Here is a 22019-nt window from a genome sequence, read left to right as displayed (position 1 = left end):
CATACGTAACAGTTTGTGAACAAAAGAATTTTTTTTTTTTTATCTATTTGCTACGGTGGTGTTAATGAATGCACATAGTATTGGCGCGTACATATTATGATCCGATTATTTGGGTGTATGACGTCAAAGTCGAAGAGAACCGAAGAGTTTATTACGAGCGAGGTGAGGTTGATTTCGTCCTTCCACTGTTTGCGAGCGCATTCAGCGATTTTAAACGAGTCGTCTTAAGCTCCGCCGCTTAAAGCGAATTTGCACAATTTGCTTCCGATGTGATAATGTTCTCGCGAAATTAATCGATTTCTTACGATGGGATGCTACTTACTTTCAAAATAAAAAAAAAAAAAAAAAAAAGTCGGAATAACAAAAACGTGACGACCCAATTAAAAACGCGGAAAGCGCGCAATATTTACGGATAAAATTCTCGCACGTGTATATGTAATACATATATATGTATCATTTACATACCGGTATATATGTATAGTAAGCGCACACGCCGCTCGTGTTTAGGTCGTTACATACGGAAATTGTTTATATTGTCGCTCTATTCTTAGTATAATCACAGACATGGTTTCTATAATTGCTACGTACAACAGAGCCTTTTCTCATTCGACGCCGAACACATACGATAGGTATTCTCTCTCATCCCTCCCCCGTTCTTCATTAGCCATTCTATCTTTCATGCGTTACATCGCACACCACACTCATGCATACGCATACACTCTTTCACGCACAAACTCTTCTCATTCCTACACACCCGGCAAAAACCGATAAAAATATTCGTGTTAAGTCCAATTTGAATTTCATGGGGAAAAATTGAAATCGCGCACTCGTAATAATCTGTCGACAACGCGCGGATCTCGTTCTCATTATTAACGCGAGCGTATCGGTTCGTCAAGTAACGGTAATTGAACAGATCTCGATGCCGCGAGCACGAAGCAGACGCGTGATTAATCGAGCGAACTCGATTATTATTGCCAGAGCGGGCGAGCGTTACGTATCGGGTGAGCGCCGTATATACGCGTTCAATCATTCTCTCTCTCTCTCTCTCTCTCTCTTTCTCACACATATATACAGACTCATTCCTGCTGCGATGCCGAAACATGGGCGAAGAAACATTCGCAATCGCACACACCGTGCACGTATACGACTCACTATCCGAGACCGATTCTCCATAGTAAAAACACGCCCGGGTGCCTGCCTTCCCGTGGATAAAATCACAGCAATTTTATACACCGTCATGTTTTCTCCTGCTTTCTTCCATCTCCTCTCACGCGAAGGATATAATATACAATTCGTCGGTTATGTACACGCCCGGAGGTGACTTGGTTCTTATATATATATATAATATATATATATATATATATGTACATATAACTCACGCCCTTTCGTAAAATTTGTACGTGTGTATTTGCGAGTATTTTATACGTGTGTATGCACATTCAGACTATCGCTTAAGATTTCTATTGAGAATCGCTGTCGAATAGTTGAAACACTCAAGATTCACACTATTGAGAATCGTTCTCGAAAAATAGAAATCACAACTTTACATCGAATTTGAAACCTCGTTATCGTGATGCTGCGTTTTGCGACATTTCCATGTTCTATTTTTCCAGAAAATCGAAATTATTCGACAAACTCATACAATATACGTGAGAAAGTATCGCGCCTTGTTAGTTTAACGTATTCTTACAGATGCTCGTGGAAAAAATTACGTTAATGAAGAGCAAATTCGATGAATTTGGGCACCGACGATCTTAACAGCTCACGATAGCGATGATTTACGTTGAGATCCATCGCGATTGCGTTTGCTCAAGATTCATCGGTGCGTATTTAGTTTTGTATGAATGTATTCGAGATTTTGTGTGTATGTGGCTCGGTGGTAATCTGCATTGACAGTGCGAGGTTCGACAAAATTCTCAACGACGAGAATGGAGAACGATTGACTCTCATCACATTACTTTGTGGTTCTCAACTTTATGATTGTACAAACCGATGCGAGAATGGAAAATATAGAAATAAGTTCGTACATATAGGTTACAAGAATTATTGTATCCAATCGTAAATAACTTTCAACGTAAATCACTTAACTTTCTTTTAAACAATCAATGGGACTTTATCACAAAGGATTTAATTTAAAAAAATTGGCTTTTTACACATCGAAAGGTAAACTGTTTATAAACAGCCGCGGCGATCTGCATACTCGTCGGTGTGTACGAACCTTAATTCGAGATCCGCGACGGTGAGAAAAAGTGCGTGGAAGAAAGACGCTGGTCATTCGGGAGGATGCGAGAGACAGAGAATATACATATACATATATATGTTTTGTGTACAAATGTATGAGTACGGGTTCTTTACTCCCTCGAAAAAATGTAGGAAGGGCGATGAGACTGGCTGGTCTTCGTTGTTCCTCCCTCTGCTGCGTGGCTGCTGTCGTGATGAGAGAACACTCGGAGGTTACGCGGGTAGAGGAGGTGCTGAGATCAATTAGTCGGCTGCTGAGAGAGCTCACCCTCCGCTCACTTCTTTCTCGCTGCGACGGCCGCGAAATCCTTCTCCAGCGAAAAAGACTCGCCGATAGGAAGGGCGATCGATGAAGATGAGAGATGATGGTTCAAGGGAGCAGCCGTTGAATCGACTGGTCGATTCGCTTTTTCACTCTTCCATTGCTCGACACGCATGTTGTTTTCTTCTCGTCTTGTCTTTCCGATATCCGATCGAGAGAGAGAGAGAGAGCGCGTTAGTTTAAATAGCGCACAGACTAGGTGCTTGGGGGACACGTTTCTCTTCTCAAAGATGCCTTGTTTTCATTCACTCTCGAGATTCTTCGTACGCGCGAGAAGAGGATCGGGAAACGCGAGACTAGACTAGAGTCGAGCCGACCGACGCGCGTGGACGAGCTCGCGTCTCCCGAAGGATGGACTCTCCCCCTTGTGCCGTGTGTAGCAGGAAGTCGCTCCAAGCTGCTGAGACGAGGCCCGACGATATGCAGATTATCGACGACGGTGCTCCATTTTCACTTTTTTTTCTCTTCTTTTGAGAGAGAGAGAGCGAGAGACAGAAAGGAGAAAGAGAGAGAGAGAGAGAAAGAGAAGGAAGAAAGAAGACAACGAGGACCGACTCGAATCTTGGCTGGATATTTCTCGGTGCACCGAGAAAGGAAAAGGACGAGAAAGAGAGAGAGAGAGAGAGAGAGAAAAGATAAAACGCAAAGGAAGGGACGCACGCACGTTTGGAGTTCACAAAAGGTTGAGGAGCGCGCGGACGTACCCGGTCCGACGCGACACAATCATCACGCGGGATATCACATATCACGAGATGCACGTGCGCTTATATAGTAGATCATTTCAGAAGCGTAGACACGAGCGCGACGGCGAGCCCGGCGATTCAGCTGGAGACGTACGCGGCGATCTGCTCGCTGAATTGCGTGTGCTCCAGCAACAGAGAGTCTTTGCAGGTTTCGAATTGTTGCTGTTGTTGTTGCTGAGATGGCGACGGCATAATAGTTGGCGCTTGTGGGTGTTGCTGCGAATGATGGTGCTGATGTTGTTGTTGCTGCTGCTGCTGATGATGTTGCTGATGCTGTTGCTGATGCTGCTGCTGCTGGGAGATCTCTTCCACGTTCTCGGCCTCGGTACGCTCGTACAGCACGCAGATGGAACCATTTTCGCCGATTCTATACGACACTTCCGACGGGTCGATCCACATTGTAAGCTCGCTGGGGAACAGGCTGTGCAGTACCGTCGGCAAGAGGCCGACGTTCGCCCCAGCCTGCGCGATTACCGGATCCATTTTACCGTTGATGCGTATGCAACGATAGCCGGAGCCGCGATTTGGCCGATCTGGGAACCAGTGATCCCGATAACGGTGGCGCAACACCTCCGTCAACGATGATTTGAACATCTCCAGTTGCCGTTCCGACAGCTGACCCGCCTGCAGGCGCAGCAGGTGCACCAGAAAATCCGCCGCCGACACGATTTCCAGTCTCATGGTCGGTGGTGACCCAGGGCGAAGGCGTCGATGACGATAATCCAACAGAAAATTCTCTCTCTCTCTCTCTCTCTCTCTCTCTCTCAATCTCTTTTGTATCGCGGTGGGATTGACGCGGTGCGCGCGGATGAAAGTCACGTCGATGACGCACTCGTCGTCAATCTTGCTCAAATACACGGGCACTGTTTACCTCTCTCTCTCTCTCTCTCTCTCTCTCTCGCTGTCTCTCGCGATCCACAGTTCCGGAGGATAAAAGCGCAGCACGCCGTTTTACACCGGTGTCGAAGACGACGAGTATCAGAGATACGCGCGTGTCACGGGTCACGGGTCACGGCGTGGCGATGAGTAAGCTCGACGGCGTTGATGCCGAAAGAAGCACACAGTACCAGTCACCACAAAATGGCGTCGTCGCCACGTCGCTGCGTAGCACTCTACAGCGCTCGTCGTACGTCCTCGACCCTCCAGCGCGATGGGCTAACCGCCGGAGCGTCCCTCGAAGATCCTCACCGATGAGGATGCAATCCGGCGCACGGTAACGGATGTAACAGATGTACGTGGGGGATCGATTAGTCGGGCGAGCGTCCACGCGTCGTTTCTTAACGCTCGCCTCGTTGCCTGCCAATTCGCCTCGTCGTCGACTCGTCCTCGCGCCGAGTTCCTTAGCAGCGAGTCTCGTACGAATGAAAGGCGCGTTTTCCTTTTCACGCTTCGTTTCACCGGATCGATTCCGACGATTCGGCCGATCCGGGACCGTCGCGTCCGTCGGTGGGTCGGAGCTGCTGGAGCTGATGTCTAAAGCCGGGGGGTTGTCTCTCCTCCGAACCTTCCACTGCCACTCTCACTCCCTCTCTCTCTCTCTCTTTCTCTTTCCGTCGTCGAGTCCCGGCAGATTGGCTCAGGCTGATAAAACTTGATCGCGACGTCCGAACCGATGGACCAGCTCTCTTTATCTTTCTCCCTCTCGCTCTCTCTGTCCAAACTCGCGGAGGTTCCGCGTTCATCGACTGCCGACGACTTTCTAATGGCAGCGCTCACGAGCACGAACGGGGTAGCCTCGTCTCTTTGTTCGAGTGACGCCGAATGGGGGTTACGTATCGCGAAATCGGCCAATCCTGCGTCGACGGCGCCCACCGCGACGCACCGTCACGTGATCCTCCGCGCTCGGCCGTCGGCGCTGCTGCGCATCGTAGTTGCTGGCGTTGCTGCAGCCGCGTCGCCACTCGCCCGCGTCCCGAATACGCAGACCAACGCAGCGATTCTCAAATCGCGCTCACCGAACCACCGGACCTGGAGCTTAACAACGCCGACGTCGAAACGTATCGCCTCGCTACACACATACAAATTTTTTTCTCTTACTGATAAATGTCATTACTCCATTTAATTTCCCTTTTTTTTTTTAAATAACGGTTATCTCTGATAAAAAATATTTTCTCGATAATTATCTTAAAATGTATTTATTTCAAGTTTTAACAAAATTATTACATGTATTCGAAACAAGAAATTATTTCCTTTTGAAAAATATCATAAAATTGGTCGATGAAACAACTTTTTAATAAGAAATTGAATTTATTTTAACTTGATAATCTTTAACTTGTAATAAATTAGCGAGGATTCAGAATATATTTTAAATAAATTTGATGCTTGTAATAAACGTATGATAAATGTGCAAATATATAAACTTTTGAAATATTTGATACAAGTAATTATTACTTGCGTGCTGTATGTATTTTTCTGTGTGTATGAGAACCGAACGATAACCATTTATATTTAGATATATATATGTATAATTCAATTGTGTCGCACCGTATGCAAAACAATCTGTATTAAACTTTATTATCTTTGCTCGCGTAAACAAAGGCAGACTGGCATTTCTAATTGTTTTTAATAATTGACCCCTGTCATTTTTCTCTCTCTCTTTTCTACAAAATGCATCATTTAATCGAGAGAAATTGCAAAAGATGTCTCGGAAATATATCGCGTGTCTTTCTAAGTCTGCCGTGTTATATATAGATAGTCTAATGCTATAACTTGTCTGAATCAAAATACTCGATGAGTATTATATATCGATCGACGCTATTGAATATAATATAGTCTTAAGCTGTGAATTATAAACAAGTTTGCGAATTCATTGCTATCTCTCTGATGGATAAAAATGTTTCTTCCAATAATTCAAATTTGCAAGCGTAACTTATTCAAAGAATCGATACTCGTCAAATCGTTCGGTCAGTCGTGCAGTCTCTAAATCCTAGGCAGTAGCACTTTATTTGCTTGTACGATTCTACAGTACGACCGCAGAGTCAAAGTTACAGCAGATTACCGGTTCCATTCTACTACCACGTTCCTAATTGGTTGCGTCAATCTAACAAGTCTAGCAGGGTGAGCACCACTGACCCCACGAGTTTTTAAGTACAAATCTGAAGGAGGGAACGAGCGAGCGAGCGAGCGAGAAGGGAACTAACGCCGACTGCTAGAAAGCGCGTAGGTTACAATACAACTATACACGCGACGAGCTTGACGACCGTCAGGGTAGTGGCATGAAAACCACTCTCTGTCCGGGATTTAACCCGAAACTCGAACAACGTGCTCGGCATGGGGAAAAAAAAGTCCAGCCCCTTTCCCGCGGTACCCCTTTCCCTTAACCCTTTGACGTGCAAGTTTTGTACCCTTTCGAAACGCTTCAATCAACGAAATGGAAGGGAAGGCCGACGTGCGGACATTATTTCGTTCACTACATAGTGTGCATGGATATATTAGTTTTTTTAAAAATCATTATCCCTCGATCAGAGATCCAGAATATGCCGAAGGATGCGATTCCCGCTGCGTTAAACTAACCGCGTTTGACATGGACATTCTCGTCGTCGAATTGCGAAAGTCTGGCCCACCGGAAGGTGAGTCGGAATTCAATGTATCCTCCCTTGCAAAGGTATGAAAGCGGATCTGATTTGCCAACCGCGTCGCTATGTAGAGCATTTCACTCGTAATTCCGGGAGTTCGCCACTGCCAAGTTGGCAACTGAGCGCCGATCGATAAGCCCAGATTATCGTGGGCCGACCCCGCGAAAATTCACGAACCGCACGCGAATTTCCCTGCGTCGAGAATTCACGCCGGCGCGGCGCGCGCTCTACAAAAATCGTTTCGCCACGAAAATCCTCCCGTTATGCGTTGGCATAGACAAGTAGTTACTTTCGTGCTTCGTCGTCGCTAAAGATTCTATCACAAAGTCTGGCTACGAGTGGTCAAAATAGTTGCCAAAACAAAAATGAGACAGAATTATTACATGTTATCCCCTATTTCAACTTGTACTATCTTAAGCCCATGATACATACAAGAATGTAAGGCAGTAAAAGAATCAGCCAATCACAGTAGAGAATGTAAGGTTTGTATCTGCTCTGGCTTTTACTCATTCCAACACACTTACTAAAAAATTTTTCATCTCGTGGGGAACTAAATTCTGTTATAATTCATCGAAAGTTTCAAATTTATTCAAAATATATTCTGAATCCAATAGTAAGTTTAATACTTTTATCAAGACTATTAAATAAAAAATAAATTCGATTTGCTGCTGTACCAGTCTGACTACGAGTGATTTTGTCAAAATCCTGTAACGTAAGAGAAAGGTGCACGTATATACTTCTTTCTTGTATGTAAATATACAATTTCACTTTATAACTTTTATCGTCTCACTTAATAATTTTAATTAAGATTATTAAGTGAGACAAAAACAAAATACACATAGAAAAATATTCTATCGATAAGAAAAGTAAATTGATCGCTGAATTTACTTTCTTTCTTTTAAGTAACGGTTTATCTTTACCAAAGAATATTTTCTTGATAACAATCATACTTATTAAAAATTTTAGAAAGACTCATTAATATGTAGTCAAAACAAGAATTTATTTTCTTTTAGAAGAAATATGATATAACTGATCGAAGATGCGATTATATATAATAAGCAAATCGAATTTATTTCAATTTAATAATGTTGACTGAAGTATAATATTAAACTTCCTACGAAAGAGAGAGAGATTCGGAATATATATTTTGACTAAATTTGAAACTTTTGATAGATTTGCGGTTAGGTCATTGAACTTTTGAAATATAATACTTGGTAGAAACGAGTTGGAATAAAATAATAAATAAGATATACCCAGAGAGAAAGTCTATTAATATACCTTTCTCTCTCGTAGAATTTTGACAAAATCGCTCGTGGCCAGATTCAATTGTAGAGTCTGTAGTCACGGCGAGGCGAACGCGTTCACCGAAAGTTGGACGAATTAAGTTCTAAGCGAGTTAAACCGGCCAACTATCGAGAAACTCCGTTTCCGTGCACAAAGGAAGTCGCTGACGCGCGCGCGGTACAGCGAAAATATTACGTTCGACGATCAAAGGCGGCTAAGCGTCGCCGGTCGCGGAACTGGTTAATTTTGCAATCGACGTCTACAGGAGTCTACAGAGAGCGGGGTTTCACACTCACGTCCCGATATACCTCAAACGCGATCGACCGTTTCCGTTTCCGAGCTCGCGAGTAATTGCTACGCATAAAAACGTAGAAACGTAGAGTCCGTGAATCAACAATTGCGCCTTCGTCTAAACTTTACGGTTATGGCTTGTGAGATTATTTGAGATTATTGCTACGACGATATCGACAGTATAATAAAAGCCTACACGAATGTACATAATACTCGTTGTAAACAAACAGTCGAGTTTAATGAGAAATAAGATAATAGAATATGTATATATGTTTCTCTCTCGATAAGATAAATTCTTGAATTTGAACGCTTTCCGCTCTTGCCGGAAAAATGATTTGGCACGTGAAAACCGCGATAATGATACCACGACGAAATATCTCGTCCGCGTATTCGAAACGCGAGGAGAACGAACGCGCTATGCACGGTAAACGAAATATGCCGAACGTGCAATTGGCCGGGAGGGGCTGCGAACGCGCAGAAGGGTGCCGTATATTCAAATTACGGGGTGACCCTTCTCGAAAACTCGACGAGGGGAACGGAGGGCAGCTCGGAATTACCGACGGTCTCTCTCTCTCTCTCTCTCTTGTGCCAGAAGGTTCTCTAAAATCAATAGGGCCGGCCGGTTCGGGGACCTCGCGCGTTCTGCATTCTGCCCGCGAGGAGTTCCGCTTGAAAATCCGTCAGCCGTGATCCCTGCGGAACCCATTCGCCAGTTCGCCAGTTCGCCAGTTCGCCAGCCAACCCCTGCCTTTAAGGTAGCGATTCACTCCACAGGACACCTCTCGCCAGGACGTGAGAAACTCTTAAGAAATCAGAGATGCCACACGCGTTAATCGCACACGTCCGGAAGACGTGACTTTCCGTTGAAGAATCCGACGAAAGAATCGTATGAGAAACAAGTAATTCGATATAAGGACGTGCCAATTATATATTCCTAGGAATATAGGAATAAAGATACGATTTGTGTGAAAGGAAAATATTTATGTACCTTTGAGCGAATCGTAATTTCATAGAGGATTCATTTATTTTCATTTCGTATCCATTACCGTCCAGGTATTATTACTTCGACCTGGCTTTTAGACTGCACATAAAAAATACATACTCTATACAAGTGATCATTATACTTGTTTCAAATATTTCAAAAGTTCATATATCCATAAATCAATCATAAGTTTAGTACTTTACTAACAAAGTTTTATATTTCAATCAAGATTATTAAATTAAAATTCGATTTGTTCATTATATAAAGTTGTTCCTTATCAATTTTCCAATATTCTTAAAAAAAAAATAAATTCTTGTTTTGAGTACATAATAATGAATTTTCCTAAAATTCGTAAAAGTATAAATATTTTAAGATTATTATTCAGAGAAAAATATTCTTATATAAAGATAACTATTACCCCTGTCACTTAAAAGAAAGTGAATTGAGTAATCGCTTTTCTTAGCAATAAAATGGTATTTTTGTGTATGTATTCATACAGAGGACTAAAAGACTTACAGAAGCGATGACATAAGAGACGTTGATGACGCACGCAGCGACAGGTATGTGCAGCTCGAAACGAAGAAGACGAAGGTAATTGCCTCGACGCGAAAGGATTCGCACAATTGCGACCGTGCTCGAGATGAACAACTCCTTCTTCTTCCCGTGCCTGGATCCTTACCACTTTACGAGAATTACTCTCGTAAAAACGGTATACGATCGTGGCAGCCATTTCACATACCGCGCGCGATATAATCGACCGGCCTGAGCGTCTAATTTGGAACTTTCTTCCCCGAAAGCTAAGCCCCCGTTAAGCTTCCCTCGGAGAAATAGAAGAAACGTAGAAAAGACGCCAGCCCTCGCCAGCTTTAGTGGTCCTAAGAAAATGTCGGCTCGAAACATGTGCAACAACACATGTGTAGGAAATGTCAATGGTAAAAAAAAAAAAAAATTACACTTAAGCTACTCTCACAGGATGTCTGTCGATTTTTACATACCTACAAAAAAACTCTTTTTGATCGAGAACATTTTCGAAATTATTTTACGAAATGTGTGCGAGGAATAAACGAGAAAGGATCTTACGTATCGTTTAATGGAGAATTTGAAAATCGAAGACGCCTCCTGGAAGAGTGCACTGTCTGTAGTTTCTCGAATATCCTAGAAATTCTATCTGATGCCATGCATCAGAACTGCTTCTCGCGAAGCAAAGGCGGAGCGCGGACGGAGGCCAAAGATCGACGAGCCAGGAGGAAACGAGAATCCCGATTCCTTGGACATGTTCGTGTAACGTTCTAACTGTAAAAGTGGAAAAGCGAGAGGATAAGCGTGCATCTAAAAACTGCAATAAATTTTCTCCGAAACTGCACGTCGCGGGAACGTTTAAAAATTATTGGCTCAATGCTAATTCAATAACGCAGTTATTAAAGGTTAGTACACGTGGTAACGTTCAGATCTTTTACTAAATACAATGGGTCGTTTGTATATCCCGGGTCACTTTTACAAGAATACTTAAAAAAACTATTAACATTTATAGGTGATTCTCATACATGTACTTAACATATTTAGAAAGCATTTGTAAGATTGTGTAATAAAAAAATTGTATAGATAAATGTTATAATTAATTTCTTCTCTAAGATCGTATTTATAAGATTGCGTTAAATACATAATGTCAAATTAAATCCAATTTGAATTATTTTTAATTACTTTTATAGGGGGGGGGGGGGGGTCGCCACTACTCCTAGTTAATAGATGTGTCATTAATTTAACTAAAACAGTGAACTTAATCTACAACTCAAAGAAATGTATTAAATTTCTTTGAGTTAAATTAAGTCCATTGGTTTATTATTTGTTGTATGTACATAAAAAGAGTGATCAAAGTACTAGTGAGGTTTCTTTAGACTTCTCTAATCTGTATGCATGAAGAATGACACGGACGGAATTACAAAACGGTTGAAATCTTCTAAAAAGTCATATACAATATCGCGGCGAATGCGAATGTAGGCACGGCTGCTCGGTGATTTGCTAACATCAGGGCCATCTAACTGTTTTGTAGAACCATCCTACTTTTCTCTGAACAGTGGATCGCGAGGTGCTCAACCTCTATCTATAACGAGAATCGAAATGGAGTCGATTGCCGGTGATATATCGGGGATAGATGGTATACAGCCTCTCTGCGCTTCTTACGCATTTCTTCGCGTATGATACTCGTCATTAGGACGATTTCTTAATTTCAACCGAATGACTGTTAAGCGCTGCGTTCAGATAAAAAATTTATTTTTCTCTCACGTAGAGATATGGGATATTATGAAACATCGTCTTGTATAAACAATTTCGTTCGCCTTTCGCTACTATCGCTTGATACTCGCAATCGAGGCGAAGTTTGCAAACTTTTTGACATATTGTTACAGCTCGCTCATAAAATCTCTCCCTCCCTCTCCCTCTCCCTCTTCCTCTTCCTTTCCCGTTCTTCGCAATCGTTCGTGACGTTCGAGCTAGAAAAAAATACAGATTCACGGAGTCAAGAGCCAAAGAGCATTGGGGGTCCCCAGAAGAGAAAATGAGATCTCGATCTCTCGACCAGTCTCTCGCGAGCGATCGAAAATGGATCTCTCGCGAGACCACCGCGCGCCGTCACCACAGCCGCTGATCGAAAGAGCAGCAGCATCAGGGCCGCCGGATAACTGTGTTCGACGAAGATTCCCCACTTCTCTTTCCTTCCTTCTATCTCTGGCCCTCTCTTTCTCTTCAATCTCCAACTATCATTGCCTGAAGGAAACTCGTCGTTCTACTTTTTTTTCCTTCCCCTCCTCTTTATACTCCAATCGCAAACGATGTTCAGTCGCCGTCACGTATTCGCAGCGTAAAATCTGCGACCGCTGATATCGCAAACTTTGCAATAATGAATCGGACGCCTGCTCGCGATCGTAAATCCCTTGCCTCCCTCTCCCTCTCCTCCGCGACGCCTGCCCGCCGATCGCTAAAATAATGACGCGCCTTTTTGCGAATAGAGTGGCCTTCGATCTGCAAAACCACGCTCGGAAAAATGATACTTGCCCGCTTGAGTCATAAATCATTCTTGATCATGGCCACGGCTCAGCGTGAATTCGACCTCTCGGTTAGTAAACATCATTATTATGAAATGAAAAATATCGGTATGTCATATACCGTGCCATAGGAAAATTTTGACGAGAATAAAAAATATCCGACAAGGTATATTCTCATCCCCATGTGTTTAAGAGCGACGTTTATCGCGAGTGACTGCATTCGCGACATATCATAAATGCCGGCGCCGGTTCACGGCCGGTTTAACAATATAATCTCCGTCGTTTTAAAGGCTGAAAAAATAGCGACTTGGCGTCATATAAAGTGCTCCTTTTTTTTACGCAAAGCACTTATTTTCATTAACAAGCGTACGGATGCGTTCCAGATTTTTAAATTAAGTGCAAAACGGCCTAATGAACTTATGTATAATTAATTTACAACGCTCGTATACGTTATAAAATTGCATAATATTTCCCATAAAGTACATTGATTATAAACGCAGACGCCGGGAATGAGAGAACTGCTGCACGCGTAACGATGGCCGTAAGAAAAATACCTACGTGTATCGCAATTATAACAAAAAAAACATATACTTTAGCGAAGGTGTAGCAGTTCGACCAACGTATTTGTATTGATAAATTCGATCATTCACACTACAGTGGATCAATATACATATTAAAGCTGCTCTATATAAAATATTTAAATGCAGTGGCATAATATTATATAATCATCTTTGACAAATAATTGAAATAATGTGACAATGTCGTTATTGAGCATTAAAAATATTTATACGCTTTTACATCTAACTTTGCTAATTTCACGTATGTAACAACTTTTAGAATGCACTAATTTAGTGTAATGCAAGTGAGCGAATTCGCTATAGATGTTGAGTAATTACACGACGAAATTAATCGCACGTTTCTATTCGACGCGCGAACGGAGTATCAAAGCATTGCTCGATACAATCGACTGAAAACATGAAGGCTGATCGAATGTCCCGTGGAATCGTAGACGTACACTTCGATACGAGACTTTCTCTCCTCGTCCGTACTTAGGTCGAAATAGAAGCGAGCGTGGGCTCTTGGAAAGTCGCTCATTTGTCTCGTTACGTTTACACATGACAGTCCGAAAGTAACGACGATACGCGTCAATCCTTTCATCGAACTGGAAAATGTCATCAAGGTGATTTCCTCGAAAGTGACATTTCGTCGATTTGCAAAGTTTCTAAAATTATCGATACCTTTCTGTTGCGCATGCAAACGAAAAAATATATTTTATTCGAATTGAGATTCAAGCCTACAATCTTCAATAATCTTAAGAGATACCGTTTTTTTTCTCCAATTATTTCTTCAATTATATAAGACACGCGTCTCTTTCGGTACGTGGATATTTTTTCAAGAAACTACTGAAATTAAACTATAAGCATAACGAAAATGGAGTGAGAAGGAATGCTCGCTCGCTTCTTGTATACCGTCGAATACCTCTCGTGTACGGAAAAGAAAATTAATTTCCGTCTGCAGAATTTTTAAGAACGTGATCAATTAGAAGAGGCCAAAGAGCATAAGAGAACGCTCGTTCTCTGAAGGAGTGGATAAAAAAAATCACCGCCTCACTGTCCGTTCGAGAGGACGAGGCCCCGTTATCAGAATGGATAACGGTGATAATAATCCGTTCTCAGCGAGTATTAAAAGTGTTGCAATAACGCGACGAGCATGAGAGCGAGTCTCGGTACTCGGCAATGTCGCAAGAACAATTTTCCAATTACCTTTCCTTGTAAAGCGAAATTATGTATATTTTTACTTTTAATTTAGGTATCCTTTCAAGAGAGGGGGGCGGGGGGGGGAGGGAATAATAAATCTTATCCTTCTTCTTTTCCCTTTTTTCCATGATTGAACAATGGTCGTTTCATCCAATTGTAAGAGAGGACTAACTAATAAATTACAGATAAAATAAGCTTATATACGCACGAGCCAAATGCAGACGTGAATTATTCTTTATTCGACGGATACAAACGGTACATAATAATATAATCCACAAAAGTACAGCGATACGCCGGCGATATTTAAAGTAATAAGCAGGTAGGGCAACGCGATGATTTTCAACTGGTAAAGCTCTTAAGGCTACCAGGAGGAGACAAATCATCGTTCTCGGGACGCACCAGTTGCCGTTATATTGCTTCAGCCTTGGCTCTTATTCGTTCGAGGCGAACTTTGCGAAGGTAACGATATGAAGATTTAACGTTCACCTTATTTACTTGTTGGAACTATTAAAACAAATATTTATTAAAATTTAGTATTTTTTTTAGTGCAGGTGTAAAAGAACGCGGACGTGGAACAAATTGAAAATACAACGGCCTTTTTATAATAAATATAGAAAAGGACGTAATGACACAACGCAATCAATGGAATATAAATTCACGATATAAATATAGTTACTATAGAGCGGTAGCTCAATCGCGTAGGAGTTTTCATTACCCGATGGAGACACATTGCATCGAATAATGAAAGCGACGCGATTCCATTTATGCCCACATCGATGCAAAACATCGCCAGATGTAAGAATTAATTCCTTCTATATCTCGAATATAGAAACGATGAATGAAGAGTTCCATTGCTGTCGCTTGAACGATATCGTATAAAAATTCCCACTGCTCGCACGCGATCAATAAGAAACTATAATGCTTAAGATAAAAAATAATTAACCTACTTCTTACTCGTCAGGACATGTCAAGAACTTTGTATAAGAAAACATTTTTTTATTGATCAGTTGCGAGTTGCTGTCGGTCGCACAATGATTTATGTAAACAGAACTTTGTGGCACAACGTGTGGCGCAGGAATGTTTGGGAAAGAATGGAACTTTTATAATAAAAAAACACTTTCATTATAACACACGTACGGAATATAAATGTTTATTTTAAATGGTAGAAAGTTTAGAGATAAGCTAAAAATTGAACGACGCGCACATCGCGTATAACGCTTAAAAACTCGAAATTCATTTTCATGCGTACACCCAGAAAAATATATACTGTATGCAAGTAATAATAATTACTTGCTTCAAATATTTCAAAAGTTCATATATCCGCAGATTTATCACAAGTTCAAACACAAGCATGAAATTTATTCAAAATATATTTCCTTATAAAGTCGGTCCTTTGATTAATTTTCTAATATTCTTCAAAAGAAAATCAATTCTTTTTCTGAATACATAATAATGAGTTTTTCTAAAATTTGTAATAGACATATATTACAAGATTATTATCGAGAAAATAATCTTTGTTAAAAATAACCGTTACTTAAAAGGAAGAAAGTAAATTGAAAGCAATCACTTTTCTTAGCAATAGAATGATATTTTTTTGTGTGTGCATACCGCATTTGAAATGCTTTTCAAAAATCTAATTTGATATCGTTGAATAATAAAAAAGATAAAATTTGCAGGTGTCGCATTGCTCTCTGACGAGAAGAGAACATTTCCGTTTAACTATGCGGCATCGATGGATGAAATCCCGCATTGCGAGATCGTTCGATTAGCGTTTCGAGGATTCGATTATGTCATCCGCGGAGATTGGCTGGAATAAGCTCTTGTTCGGAGCAATCAATTTTTATTATTAATAATTCGCCATTCACACCCCACGTGAGCCCGTGACCTATTGCGAACCCTTCCCGCGCCTCATTTGCGTCACGTGTTTATTTTATGGCGGACAGGCCTGTCGCTGCTAGCGGATTCAATATCCCGCCGAGAGAATTTATTTTTATACAAAATGCTCAAAAAAAAAACAACAACAACAACAACAACGCGACAGACTGCCTACTGACGCGCGAGAAAAAAAGACTATCGTCAATTTGTTATTCGCAGCTTACTATGGTAAACAAAGTGTCGGCGATCGGCGCGATGTTGCATGGTCAATAAGAAGGCCGCGATGCGATACGGATTACGGCTTGGAGTGCTCTACGTTGTGACAGTTTAATTATCAGCAAAGTGTTCTTCATGGTTAAATTAAATTGTTACATTGTATAATGATCTCGATGACGCAGCTGTAGCATTTAGAATGTAAGAAATAAAGCGTTAGAAGTTGTTTGCATTTCAACGCGTCTTTCGTGGGCTTTATATGTATATCGCGTGGTGCGTGCGGAAACCTTCTCAGCGATTTGCCTGAAGTAACTGAAGCAATAATGAGGGAACGAAGAAGCGAGAAAAAGAGCGCGATCGCTGAGTGCATCGCAGCGGTCGACGAACTTGGATGGAGCAAAAGGTTCCGCGATCCGCGAGTTCGCTACCGACCGCCGACGAGAGGAGACGCGACGCGTTTTACCGCTTTTCCCACGGCCCCTATTCCTTCGCCGCTTGTCGTTTCAATCGCATCGTGATGGCGGAAGGAGGCCGAAGTCGTTTCGCGAAAGAAAAACTCGCGAGGACGACGACGGTATACGGTCGATCGTTGGTAGACAGGAACGACTAAGCGGGTCGAGCGCAGAATTATTCAGCGCGGCATCGATCGCTTGCCGATGGACAGGAATATAATTAGGATTAATGATTTATTAAGACGACGGTATTAGATTTTCACCAACTGCTTTTAATCCATCTTGTACGATGGCGGATAATTTGAAATTTCTTTTAGGAAACTTTTGAATAAAAGAAAAATCTAGAGGAGGATTATTACTTGATTACTTCATATAAGCAATATTTAGTAATAAAAATATAAAATAAATAGAAATTGATAATACAGATTAAAATTCAATAGGTTACGTTATTGTAAAATATCTTATATTCATTGTATGTGTGCGTGTACACAAATATATGCGCAATTATAAATTAATATTTCTATAAAATCTATCAAGTTTCCTAAATTTACCACCACAAAACGAGTCTGATAATTGACAATAATAAAACTAATAATTTATGTATAAATACAAATTTCTGTTTTGTACACATTACTGTTATTAAATAATTATTAAATACTTGATCTTTTTTCGATTAATAAATTGTTAAAAATTGTTAGGTAATTTTAATTATATTACGTATTCATAATTTCTTTTATTAATTTTATATTTTTAATTGGTTTCATTCATAACTTCAATACTTAGAAAGGAGAAATATTTACAAGACCTGTAGGTATGATTTATGCGACCACTTAGATATGTAAATCATACCTTTTACGGCGTATTACGAAAAGACGTAACAAATTAATTTGTTATTGATAAAAAGTTAAACATATAATACATGAAAAGATATAAATGTCCGAAATATCGAATTACAATTTTCAATGTTCATTTACATACAAATCAGTATCAAATGGAAAATATAATAAAAAGTGGTATTCGACAACTTTCCTCTAGATTGCTTTTGTTGATCGCGAACTAAATGAGAAAGACGAAATGGGTGGAACATCAATCTCGAAAAATGCGTTGCGCCTCGAGGGCCAAAGATTCGTTCGTAGAAACGTTTTTCTCCGGCCGATTCCTCGAGGCAGCCCGCAGCGAGCGATGGCGAGCGGACGGGAGGCGGGATGGGGAAAGATGAGAGAGAGAGAGAGAGAGAGAGAGAGAGAGAGAGAGAGAGGGTGGGAATCAGACGCAGACCCCGGTCGGCCCGAGTGCTCCGAGTACTCCGAGCGCTCCTCTCGCTCGAAACGAGCATTCTCGTTCCCCGTTCCGCTTCGCATCGGGATCAGGCAGGATCAGGCAGGATCAGGATTCGTCCGATTCGTCAGGTTCCCCGCAATTTCGTTGGATTTCGTCGTCAGTCGTCAGTCGTCACACGGCGCGGTGAAGCCTTAGGGCCTAGCTGGCAGGCACACACACGTATCCTTCTTTCACGCAATTTTACCCGGGGAAAAATTTCAATGCGCAAGCCCGGAGCGTAAATAGGGATGCCTATGATACGCTCGACGATATATACTTTGTCGTTCAACGCACGAAAGATTGTAGTATCGATAACCAAAATCTCCCCTAGAGCGAGAAACGGGCGCACTTCGCATTTCCTTGTGCGATTACACATCAAGATTTATTCGCGATCAAAAAAGCAAATCGCTCGCAGTCTTCGAATGGGGATCGGGAGATATCTCAACGCTATCTCGCCCCGTTTACTTGCGTGATGTTATCACGCTTATCCAGGCGTTAGCCTACGAGATTATTTAAGGTCGAAACGCCACTCTAAAAAGTCCCGAAATTCAGTTGATTCTTATACAATCTTAAGATGTCGTAAATCAATCACAGAGCATTAGCATCTTAAGGTATTAAGACGATCTTAAAATAAGAATAAACTATAAATATCGCTCAAAATCACTAGACTTGTTAAGTAAATTCTTTATCATTTTCGCTCGAAAACATGGCCATTTCAAATTTATGTATTTGTATAAACGTATTTATGAAAATAAAGCCATAAATTATGTAAATCATTTTTTTAATCTATGTAATCACAATTAATTTATGTATAAACAAAAAATAGGTACGGATGTTTAATTTGTATATTCTTTAGTCCAACACGGATTTATTTTTTGTTAAAAGTTTCAATGTATAAAAATGCATATGTAATCACCGAAAAGGAAAATAAATTTTATAAGAGCGGTTGCTAATTATTCCTCATCCTAAAGTTCCATAACTTTTCCTTGATTTCTAGACAAAATTTCATAAAGCTAAAAATTGTTATTTTCCAGAAAATTTTGCAAAATTTTGCAAAATTTTCTGACCCTTCCTCGAGTTTCCTGATCGTTTTCATTTTCCCGGATAGAAAATTTAGCAGAGGTTAAGATAGTTTTATCTAATGTATGTAAATGAAATATTGCGTTATGTGCACTAGGTATCGGCAATTTTGCTCGGAATTAAGAAAAAATGGATATGTCGATTGCGGTACTTGATAAATTTAATGATTTTACGGAAGCTGGCAGTCGGCCGCCGCCGCCGCCGTTGAGCTAGTCTCACGTCGATTCGATTCCATCGGAAAATTTCTCCTCCGCGTTTACCCCATCGCATCGCTCGCATCGGTCGAGAAGGATATTGGATGCAGGATGCTGCGACGCAACGTGATCACGTACCTCGTGTAACGGCCGCACGTGGCAAACGCGCGTATCACTCGCACGTGGCGAGCTCTCGTGATCATTCCGCGCCGTAGTATTATTTATATCGAAATTCTTGTATAAACCTATATCGCACGAATTGTAACGTAACAAGTATTGCGCAAGAGTTTCTGTACATGTTATTTATATAGCTTCCTATTTAATTTGACAATGTATTTATGTAACATTAATGAAATCCTTCTTTCTTTCATTATACGCATTTACGCATTTAAATATAAAATATTAATCTTTAAATAACAAAACGAAATTCATGCGTTGTTTAATCAGAGAGCATCGATAAACATTATGTATTTTTCAAAAATTCTCACTGAGAAACTGGATGAAAAATTTCATCGTAATTTACAGTGACTTTATGCAACATTTCTGAACAAACAGGTCTCTAAATTTCGAACCGGCTTTCAAGTAAATTTTAAAAGCACAAAGAAAGTAAAAACACTGAGTGTGACTACGTATGTACAGAAATACGATCTCTGTTACGTCACAAAACAGACGAATCGCCAATGTGAAGAATCAACACACAAAAAAAAAAACTCACCCATAGCAATACTGCGTCTTAGCCAAGAACGAGTGATACTCTGTGTAGTCGGGCTCTCCTGCAAACAATAAATCAACCTTGACTATTTCGCTAATTTCGTAACAAGTAATTTAATAAAGGCGAATTGAACCATAGCGATAATTTGCACATCAATGCATCAAAACTTTGACGCAAATCTACAACAGGTTGATTTGCATATCAATGCATCGAAACTATGACGTAAATCTGTAATTTCAGGTATTTATTTGTTATCAGGAATGGACGAATATGTAAATACAATCTTACGATTGGTAGCCTATCGTCCAATCTCATAAAAGAATGTATTGACGCGCATTATATTTTTAGTGATGGAAAAAACCCGTAGTCGCAACTCTGTAGGTGACATAGAAAAGATCGATCGGCAAGAATTCGCGCCGTTTATGGCTACAAAGTGCTAAGGAGCGAACGAAGGACGGCTACTATTTAAATTTCGACCTGCGCGTAAATCTTTGGTACGATCTTTCGACTTTGATTGTCTGTGTCCGTTTCGAATAATGAAAACTAATTGAAAACAATTGCGTCGCAATTTTATTAAACTATATGGTCACGATATTATCGATGCTTCGTGTAACAACACAAACAAGTGAGATATATATATTACGTTAACTCTAAAAACATAAACAATCGCATCTCCATGAGAATATATATGCGATATGTACCATAAACATAATAATTTTTTACAAAATTTAAAACAACCAAATAACATTTATGACATTAAAATGATATTTATATCTTATTAAGATATGCGAAATAAATATACAATTTTCCAACACCTTATTTGCTCAAATATGAATTGTTTTAATTTCTGTATAACATCGCTATGCAATGTAACAAACATTATTTTTATTCTGTTTTTAATTATTTCTTTCCACGACATTTTGTCAAAAACATTTTATAGATTTTGTGAATTTTTGAATGCAAATATTTCATCCTTTGCTCTATTCTTAGATCAGTGCTCTCATACTGTCGTTATCGCGAAAGCTCATACATTTTAACGACGATTTTGAAATTGTAATTCACATCCGTTCGATTGTCTGAAAAATCGATCGATTTCACTGGTTCGCATAATTTCATTGGTTCGCGCGCGTGTATGCGCGCTTTTTCTCCCGAGACGCACGCGAGGAAACTGTGTCGGTCGTGCTGTTTTCACGACCGATCGTCATTATATGAGTGCAAAGGAGAAGCTCGAAAATAAAATTTCTAAAGGTAGATGCCTTTTATACCAACTGTTTCGCTCCTTTCATCTATTGGCTTTTTTTCGTTTGTTTCAAGTATTGACTATAAAAGTAGATACTTTTCGATATCGTAGTTGCAATCTTGCTGCATAATAAATCAGTATGTGTCTCGGTATAATTCTGTTAGAAGCAGTGCGTGTAATACTTTTATGCAATTTGAATTCGCAAAAGAATCGAGGACAGAAATGAAGCAAATGGTGAGAAAAACCAACAGAGAGATAATGAACGATTTCGATTCGATGGAAATTGCATAATTAACGAGCAACAATTAAATATCCTGTTATTATCCTTATTATTGTTGTTATTGTCGTTACAAGCTCATTTGCGAGACCCTCGATATTTGCGTTGCGTAAATATTACGTCACAACACGTGCTGTAATTACCAATTACCGTGCAAAACAAATTTAATTACTCGAGTACTTGAATAAAATATTACGATGTATCGCAAATGTACGAAATTGGTCATTTAAGCGAATCGAAAAAAAAAAAGATTATATTTCAAGTTTTGTGTGGCGTTACATATACATACGTGTATACATATATGTGTATGTTGATCGATCGTACGAGTATACAATGTCGTACGCGGCTATAACTCAGCTAGAAGCATCCCGACGGAATTATAAATAGTTGGCCCCGATTCAAATGCATTTATCGGCGGAT

At 40.4% G+C, this 22019-nt stretch overlaps 2 protein-coding genes across 2 annotated transcripts in view; both read right to left on the bottom strand.

Annotated features, from left to right (window-relative positions):
- The window catches only part of Ipk1 (Inositol phosphate kinase 1), a 57445-nt gene extending 37333 nt beyond the window's left edge, over window positions 1-20112 (bottom strand). The window contains exon 1 of the mRNA XM_018506939.1: window positions 20086-20112. The gene's annotated coding sequence lies outside the window, so the exon portion shown is untranslated. The remainder of the gene's footprint in view (window positions 1-20085) is intronic.
- On the bottom strand, window positions 1688-5063 carry LOC108760779 (protein BTG2). The gene has a single exon (XM_018506941.1). The coding sequence runs from the start codon at window positions 3985-3987 to the stop codon at window positions 3385-3387; it is 603 nt and encodes a 200-aa protein (XP_018362443.1). The 5' UTR covers window positions 3988-5063; the 3' UTR covers window positions 1688-3384.
- Window positions 20113-22019: the final 1907 nt, after the last annotated feature.

The sequence above is a fragment of the Trachymyrmex cornetzi genome, unplaced genomic scaffold (genome assembly GCF_001594075.2).
Source record: "Trachymyrmex cornetzi isolate Tcor2-1 unplaced genomic scaffold, Tcor1.1 scaffold23, whole genome shotgun sequence".
NCBI classification, from domain to species: domain Eukaryota; kingdom Metazoa; phylum Arthropoda; class Insecta; order Hymenoptera; family Formicidae; genus Trachymyrmex; species Trachymyrmex cornetzi.
Note: the sequence above shows the minus strand (reverse complement) of the source record. Positions and strands in the feature narration are given on the sequence as shown.

Bases quoted from the DNA above. Each gene is read 5' to 3' on its own strand.
- LOC108760779 (XM_018506941.1), bottom strand. From the start codon at position 3,987: ATGAGACTGGAAATCGTGTCGGCGGCGGATTTTCTGGTGCACCTGCTG.